The sequence below is a fragment of the Carassius auratus genome, chromosome 19, assembly GCF_003368295.1.
Source record: "Carassius auratus strain Wakin chromosome 19, ASM336829v1, whole genome shotgun sequence".
Lineage (NCBI taxonomy): Eukaryota > Metazoa > Chordata > Actinopteri > Cypriniformes > Cyprinidae > Carassius > Carassius auratus.
The window spans coordinates 19,117,931-19,126,980 of record NC_039261.1 but is presented as its reverse complement, the minus strand read 5'-3'; the positions used below and the strand labels follow the sequence as shown (position 1 = coordinate 19,126,980).

At 40.0% G+C, this 9,050-nt stretch overlaps 1 protein-coding gene across 1 annotated transcript; it reads right to left on the bottom strand.

Moving 5' to 3' along the window:
* Positions 1 to 281: 281 nt before the first annotated feature.
* On the bottom strand, positions 282 to 8,818 carry LOC113119711 (Golgi phosphoprotein 3-like). Its single transcript, XM_026289327.1, has 5 exons — positions 8,427 to 8,818; positions 7,994 to 8,189; positions 3,955 to 4,086; positions 2,619 to 2,733; positions 282 to 1,028 (listed from the first exon to the last, which is right to left on the bottom strand). Exons 2-5 carry the CDS (start codon positions 8,168 to 8,170, stop codon positions 595 to 597), a joined length of 858 nt encoding a protein of 285 aa, XP_026145112.1. The 5' UTR covers positions 8,171 to 8,189; positions 8,427 to 8,818; the 3' UTR covers positions 282 to 594.
* Between the last annotated feature and the right edge of the window lie 232 nt (positions 8,819 to 9,050).

The following is a 9,050-nucleotide window of genomic DNA, read 5'->3' as shown; positions in this document are numbered from 1 at the left end:
TTCTAAAATAACATAAAGCTGAAATAAAATATACATTTTAGATGAGAAACTAAAAAACCGTAAACAAAAATTAGAAATGTTGCCTTGGCAAATAACTAAAATTAAATGAAGATGAAGTACTAAAAATAATATAAAATTTAATTTAAGATGAGTGTTGTTATTGTTCATTACAACTATCGATGTTAATGGAAATAAAACAAAATAAAATAAAATAAAAAATAAAATAAAGTATATAATAAAATAAAAAATATTAGAAAATAGAAAAAATATATATAAAAAAATCTGAAATTAATATAAATTTTGAATTCAGATCATTAGTGTTGTTGTTAATTACAACTATTGTTGTTAATTGAAATAAAAATAAAAATTGTAAAATAAAATTGGCAACTAACTGAAATGAAATAAGCTGAAGATGAAGTACTAAAATTACTCAAACTAAAAATATGTAAGTCCCAAGATGTAATGAAGAAAGAGCAACAGTCTGAAGCGCCTGCAGCGTGAACATGTCTATGATTATGTGAGGACAGGCTCTGAACGCTGATGCTCCTGCTGTCTCTGTAGGGAGCGTGGATGCTGTCTATGAAGGGCGCTCTCTCAGGATCTGTTGAAGGCTGCCAGCACGGTCCAGATCATCTCCTCGGCGGGGGTCGTGACCTTTGCACTCTCTAGGTCGGGGTCGGCCTCCAGCAGGCTGCGTGAGCGTGTGCTAGCGGTGTCGTAGCGCTCGTCGCTCAGCGAGGACAGTGTGTTCTCCAGCACGTCTGCGGCGTGCGCTAGCAGGATCAGCGCTAGCATGCGGCGGCTCATGCGGCGCCAGTCGTTGGTCCAGCGCTCCAGAAGACTGTCCTGCAGACGCTGCACCAGACGCTGCTTCTCACTGCTGTCCGTCAGCGGGTGTGTGGTCATGTCGAACAGCAGGAAGTTCTGCTTCTCCGTGCTCAGGACACCCTTCTCCACCAGACTCTTGGCCAGACGCTCGCGCACGTTACGCATCTGGAAGTGCAGCTTTAAGGGGTTCCACGTCTCGCCTGAAAACAAGCAGAAACACCCTCAAATAATGACACTTCCTGTCCACAGCTCACAGCACAGGAAGTCACTCTGCAGAAACAGACAGTTCTGTCTCGTTTGCTAGTACAAATATCTGACCATCATTAAATATCTGTGTGTGTGTGTGTGTGTGTGTGTGTGTGTGTGTGTGTGTGTGTGTGTGTGTGTGTGTGCGTGTAATGGAAAATGACTGGTGGCTTAGGAAAGCCCATGAAATTCAAGGTTATGCGGACACCAACAACTCTCAAGCTTTTTACAATGCAATAAAATCACTATATGGACCCCAAAAACGCAGAATCACCCCTATCAGATCTGCAGACGGCACAATTCTGCACAAGGACAAACAAGATATTCTTGAGCATTGGGCTGAACATTTTAACACCCTTCTTAACCAATACAATCCGACTGACCCCACTGTCCTGCAGTGCCTTTTCTACGCCAATTGCAGGAGAAGGCTAGAGAAAAGAAACAAAGATCTGTTCATTGCCTTCATCGACCTGGCAAAGGCTTTTGACACCATTGACCGCCAAGTCCTTTGGGTCATTCTGGAGAAGTTTGGAGTGCCTCCAAGGTTTCTGGAGGCTCGTGTGATTGTGGGTACATCTCAATCCCCCTCCTTTCCTGTGCAGGTAGGAGTGAAACAGGGATGTGTACTGGCTCCAGTGATCTTCAATCTCTTCCTGGCAGCAGTCACCCTCCTCTCCCGCAATTCCCTTAGTCCCGACGATGGTGTCTGCCTACAGTTTCGTCTGGACGGGAACCTCTTTAACCTTCGCCTCCTGAAGCCATCACATGACTGTGCCCTCCTAGCCCATAGCCCTCCTGCACTGCAGCACACACTGGATGTTGTATGCGCAGTCTACCAAGCTTGTGGCCTACGAGTCAACATCCAAAAGACTGAGATCATTGCACAGACCAAAGCCCCCATCCTTACACCTCCTGAATTCTACATCCATGGCACACCAGTAAAGGTTTGTTACCTCGGAAGTATCCTAACACCCACCTGTCTCATAGACAACGATGTCCAGGCACGCATAAATCTTGCCTCCTCTGCCTTTGGTAGACTTCGATCTCGAGTCTTTGCTAATAAAGATCTCCGTACCTTCACCAAAGCGGCCGTCTACCAGGCAGTCTGTGTTTCCACCCTGCTGTTCAGTGAGGAAGCACTGAACATTTCTTCGAAATCGATGGACTGCATAAGAAGTGTGTGTGTGTGTGTGTGTGTGTGTGTGTGTGTGTCTGTGTGTGTGTGTGTGTGTGTATCATATCAGGACACAACTCTGTATAATGACATGGGTATGACACAGGTATTACAAGGAGAGGGAGACTTATGAGGACATAACCCATGTCCCCATTTTTCAAAACACTTATAAATCATACAGAATGAGTTTTTTTGAGAAAGTAAAAATGCACAAAGTTTCCTGTGAGGGTTAGGGTTAGGTGTAGGGTTGGTGAAGGGACATAGAATATACAGTTTCTACAGAATAAAAACCATTACACCTATGGGATGAACACACTTTACACAAAAACAAACATGTGTGTCTCTGTGTGTGTGTGTGTGTGTGTGTGACCTGTGAGCAGCTCGATCCAGCTGGACACATCCTCCGGTGGTTCTGTGTTCTTGATGTGTTTCAGTGCTTCATCCAGCAGCACGTCACCGGTGGGAGCCGAGGACTTCACCAGCACCTGAAGATGGAAGAGGTAAGAGGATTGCTCATCTAGAATGGGCTTTACTTCAAATAATCAGTTAAAAAAATTCAAATCAACAGGTTACAAAATGAAAGTGTAAATGATTAATGCCTGATTCTGAATGCTAGAGTCTGGATGATACAGTGACTATATGAAGCTCAGAATGATCGATATTGTCTTGACAGGGTTGTGTCAGATCCACCCGAGTCTTTATTATGTGCTTTAGTCTGGTTCAACTCGTTATATAACGCCATCATCAGCTATTTAAACATCAACTGAACTACTTTAGTTCTTAACAAACAGAGATGTGCTGTTAATTTATCAAGATTAATCCAGACATTCTGAAAGACAAATGTGACATTTCCTTCTCATCATCTCAATGTGTAATGCAATGAGCTCTGATTGTTCCAGCAGCAGTGAAGCACTAACGACAGTCCGGTCTAGCTGGTTTGGTTTCATTGACTCTATAGTCACATAGACAATAAGATAAAGACGCTTCACACACCCACTGCTGTTTGCCACGAGAGATCAGGTGTGTTTAACTGAACTTAAGGTCAGGATCATTTGCATTTATCTTGCCTGGTGTTCCGGAACAGCTTAAACTCAAACGACAGACTGGAGATAGACTTACACTTCAGCCAAGACTCTGGAATAGTTCAGATTTATTATAATATAAGAGAAATATTATTCTAAAATATTGTGCAGCACAACTGTTTCCAACACTTGGAACTGAACTGATGTGAATAATGGCTTTGTTTGATAACTGATGTATATGTGTCCTTGCAGCACAAAACCAGTCTCAAGTCTCTGGGGTCTGTTTGTAGCAATAGCCAACAATACATTGCATGGGTCTAAATGATACATTTTTCTTTTATGTCATAAAATCATTAGGATACTAAGTTAAAATTAAGTTCCATGAAGATATTTAGTATATTTTCTACTGTAAATATAAAAAACTTTATTTTTGATTAGTAATATGCTTTGCTAAGAACTTCATTTGAACAACTTTAAAGATGATTTTCTCAATATTTAGATTTTCTCAGTCAAATGTCGTCCTCCTGACAAACCATACATCAATGGAAAGATTATTTATTCAGCTTTCAGATGATTAATTTTGCATCGTTAACACTGTTGTTTTCCTGTTTATCTCTGTGCAGCTGCTGTGAATCTGAGTGTATTGTATAAACAGCTATAGAAACACACGTGGCTTGTCTTCACCTTGCGGTCCAGTAGTTTCCTCTTGCGTGAGCTCTGCGGCTCGAGCTGAATGCGTCCTCTCAGAGCCAGCTCTATCAGAATGCAGCCGCGCAGGCCTGACGAGATGCTGTCGTTCCAGAACGATGTGTAGCCCTGCGGTCAGATCACAAACACAAGTCATCACCAGATATTACACCGACTGAGAAAAATCATTCAGAAATGTGTTCTATATTCAAATGTGATCTAGAGATTTTCATGCAAGGTTGGAGATAAAGTGTTCTGCACGTTTTCTTTTTCTCTGGCATTCAGTTTAAGCAACATTTAAATTGAGCAAATAAAGAAAAAAATAGCAAATTGTGCACAAATCAAAATGTTACTAATATTGTTAATAATGTTCAGCTGATGTCAGCAGATTCTGGACTTTTATCTATACTTGTTCTACTCGATTTAACCACTGCCTTTGATACAATTCCTCATCAAGTTCTCTAAGACAGACTTCTCTCTACAGGTATAACTAGTGTCCCTCTTAGCTGGTTCAGATCTTATCTCTCTGGGCGCTCTCCATTTGTTCAACTTCAACATACATTTCACCTGTTACAGCTGGTGTTCCTCAAGGCTCTGTTTTGGGCCCCCTTCTACTTATTTTTTAGTTACATTTTTAGAAAATATGGCATCAGTTTTGATTGCTATGCCGACAACACCCAGCTTTATTTATCTTCTAAGCCAAATTCTACCCTTTTTTCCCTCTCTTTTGGGTTCCTTAGAAGAGATACAATTTTGGTTTTCGCGTAACTTTAGTAAGTACAAGATTCTACTTCTCAGTTTTAAAGCTCTTCATAATTTTGCTCCACCATATCTCTCTGATTTGCTTCATATTTACGTCCCGAAGTAACTGAGTACATGTGATCTAGATTATATAATCAGATTCCAAAAATTGGTAACTCTTTATTTTAAGGTACACACATTACATGTACTGTACTTACTATTATAATAACAATAAATTATGCATAACTGCATGCAAATAACAATAACCTAACCCTAATTATATAGTAAAGTACATGCCGTTAATTATTATTACTCAGTAATTAAATGTATAATTACAGTGTAACAAGGGCACATTAAAAAATAATGTGTAACCCCAAAATGTTATTTTTGTTTTAATTATCACTCAGTCATTATTTTACCATGCATTACTTTGGAAGGTTTTGGTCTTTGGAACACATTAAATTGCACAAATTCTAACACTAACTTTTTTCTGCTACTCTTTCTCATTCGACATGTAAAGCAGGACTTGCACCACGCGGATGTTTCAATGCAAACCAGCTCTGACCTCAAGCAAGCAGGAAAGAACAAAAACCATGTTATTTGAGCAATAAAGTTGTTGCTTCGGTAAATAATTAAACAATAGAGAGAAAAACATGAAGTCAAACAAGCTGAAATTGAAAAACTGAAGGATTCCTTGCTGTTCCAACAAAACTTTAGATGGTAAATTAATATACGGAGAAGAAAAAACATTTTTGCAGTGTTGTTTAGTAATGCTGGATTTTATGTTTTATTGGTTCATTTCATAGGTGTATTGGTTTTTCTACTGTACTCTCTGTATTTTCCATCAACTTACCACACACACACACACACACTCACACACAGACACACACACACAGTCTCACACAAACATACAAGTTTTATAATCACCAAGTTACAAGGAAGTTTGCTCAGAGACTTTACACAAGAACAGATGCAGAGACACACCTGTCGAATTCTCAAGTCTGTGCTGCAGGGACACTTATACACGCACATCTGCTGACTTCATCTTATGTGTGGATTACTTGTTTTTATTTGACAAACAGAAACATGATATTTATCTATCTATCTATCTATCTTGGTGATATACTCTCTGTACTTCCCATTTGCCAACAATTTATGAGCAATCAAGTCACCGTTAAACTTAAAACACTTAACGATGTGTCTGCATCATGGAGCACAATCTATGTATACAGATGCTCACCTGAATATGTTGGTAGATTTGTGTTGGATTTGGAATGGAAATATGGATATTTTATTTGTAAACATCATACTTTTTTGGCTTATTTTAGTTGATTGTTTTGAAGGGCAATTGGATAGTGCATCGCGAATCATATGCAGACTTCCACACTCTGCTCGTCTCTCTTGATCTCAAAAGAGTATGAACTACTGCTACTCACAAATCAGGCAACCAACTGGACCTTATTTACCCAAGACACTGCTCCACTGATCATGTTCTGGTTACTCCACTGCACACCTCGGATCACTTCCTCCTCACTCTTAACCTCAACATGGTCCCTGACACTTCACTTATCCCTCCACATGTCATCTTTCAAAGTAACCTACTCTCACTTTCACCCTCCCGGCTATCTGCAATGGTTTCATAGTAAATATGGTTACTACTTGCCCGCTTGATCCTATTCCATCTCATCTCCTTCAAGCCATTTCTCCTCCAGTTGTACCTGCACTCACTCACATCATCAACACTTCCCTCCACACTGGTGTTTTTCCCTCATCATTTAGACAGGCACGTATAACTCCACTATTTAAGAAACTCACCCTCAACCCATCTCTTTTAGAGAACTACAGACCAGTTTCCCTTCTTCCTTTTATTGCAAAAACACTTGAACGAGCTGTGTTCAACCAAGTCTCTACATGTCTCACACACAACAATCTCCTTGACAGCAACCAATCTGGCTTCAGAAGTGGACATTCAACTGAGACTGCCTTGCTCCCCGTTGTTGAAGCTCTAAGACTGGCAAGAGCAGAATCCAAATCTTCAGTACTTATCCTGCTTGATCTGTCTGCTGCTTTTGACACAGTTAACAACCAGATCCTCCTATGAACCCTACTGGCGAAAGGCATCTCAGGAACAACACTTCAATGGTTTGAGTCTTACCTATCAGATAGGTCCTTCAAAGTATCTTGGAGAGGTGATGTCTCTCAACATCTAACTACTGGGGTGCCTCAGGGCTCAGTTCTTGGACCACTTCTCTTCTCTGTCTACATGGCATCATTAGGTTCTGTCATTCAGAAACATGGCTTTTCATACCACTGCTATGCTGATGACACTCAACTCTTCCTCTCATTCCATCCTGATGATCCGACGGTAGCTATTCGCATCTCAGCTTGTCTAACAGACATTTCTTCCTGGATGATGGACCATCACCTTCAACTCAACCTTGCCAAGACAGAACTGCTTGTGATTCCAGCAAACCCATCGTTCCATCACAATTTCACCATGAAGTTAGGCACATCAACCATAACTCCTTCAAAAACAGCTAGAAGCCTTGGAGTTATGATTGATGATCACATTAAGCTTACCTCCACCCAATACCGAACCAAACAGAAACCATGAACCCAAAATGGCAATACAAACTGAAAAGTGAAAAACTTAAACCATTAAACCACACTGTCTGTCTAGTTAATTTTATAATCAGTATTTACTATTAGAAACTACACAAACTGTAACTTGTATATAACATATCTATATATTAATTAATACAATTACATGTTTTTTTCTCTATATTTCTCCTTCTGCATATAGTGCATTATTTAATGTTCTGTTTTCTTATATTAGTGTTATTATGCCTATGTATGTCTCCACAATAATGTTCATTTTGCACTGGATACTGCACTGATATTTTCTTCTGCACTGGAACCTCAATTCAAATTCTTCGTGTTTGTAAACATACTTAGCAATAAAGCTCTTTCTGACATTTGAATTGTTTTTCAGATCCAACGTTCATTTTTGGCAGTGTATTTCGTCGTGTGTAAATCTCCATTCTCTCTTGTGTGGTTTTATAATGATCTCTGGTCAAACAGAGCAGCTCGACTTCACTCACTTCAGCTGAAAAGAGATTTGAGACGCTTATAACCGGTTGAACCTGATTTTTGCAGAATAACACGAGTAGCATTTTCAACCATTACACAACACTGCATGAGCTCCAGGACTGAACGACTACCTGACCAGTCTTACCAGACGAGTGTGTGTGTGTGTGTGCGTGCATGCGTGTGTGTGTGTGTGTGTTTCTGAAACCTCTTTATCTTTGAGCCCCAGGAGCAGAATCTCCTCCATCAGAGTGAGTCTCAGTGATTTGGAGTCGGTGTCCTGTTCCTCATCCGTGCCGTCTGTTTTCTCCTCCTTCTCCTCAGCATTACTCCATCGCTCCGCTGGAGCCTCAGCGCGCCGGTTCCTCTTGGTCAGTGTGGTCATTCCTCCCTGCTAATAATACCTTCACCAACATCCACATCATCTTTACCAATCACATCACCTAGAAATCACTCCTTAGGAGTTCAGTTTACCCTCCAAATGCCTTATTTAGCATTACAGGTTTTAAGAAATCCTTAGACTTCCATAAACACTAAAGCAGGTAGATAAACAATTATTCTAGGGGAAAAAAATCTTATTTATTTCTCTACATTTGTATTAGGGTAACAAAAAAAAAACAAATTAAACCATTCTAACTCACCACATCTGCCAGTTTATAAATGTATAATGACGTCCAGTGTGAGATGTTTGTCTGTTGAACTGTTCACTTCCCTGTACGCTAGAAGCGCAGCACTCACCTGTGGACACGCCCCATGACCGCTCAGCCAATCAGGATACACTCGAGCGTCTCTCAACCAATCAGAGCTCTCGACGCGGACTGAACGTGCGCACCTGTTCCGTTCACCGACGTCATCCGGATCCAGGATACACAAACCGGAGACTTCATCACTTCCTTAAAATCTGACCTAATAAACGTGATCTGACGTTTAATACATTTTATATGAACCCACAAGTCGACGTGTCAGGCATTTCTGTAACGATTTCATAATAACAGGTGACTATTTCGTTTAAAAAGTCAGTTTTAGTAGATTTATTTCCTTTGAAGTCATTCCATACGATTGTGTTAAATACAAAAAGCTGTAAATCCCGATTATCTCGGAGCTGTAATTCACCAATTTCGTGAGTTAATTTAACTAATATATATATATATATATATATATATATATATATATATATATATATATATATATATATAATTAAATTGCAAAACATGTCGATATGTTTTGGATTCAGATGTGTGTTGTATGTACAAGCTTGTATGTTT

What these genes read in the sequence shown, in the direction of transcription:
- LOC113119711 (XM_026289327.1), bottom strand. Translation starts at nt 8,170, where the DNA reads ATGACCACACTGACCAAGAGGAACCGGCGCGCTGAGGCTCCAGCGGAG. An exon ending in TGGGGCTCAAAGATAAAGAG is followed by an intron (nt 4,087 to 7,993) that starts GTTTCAGAAACA and finishes ATCTGACCGCAG; the next exon opens with GGCTACACATCGTTCTGGAA. An exon ending in CTGGATCGAGCTGCTCACAG is followed by an intron (nt 1,029 to 2,618) that starts GTCACACACACA and finishes GCTTGTTTTCAG; the next exon opens with GCGAGACGTGGAACCCCTTA.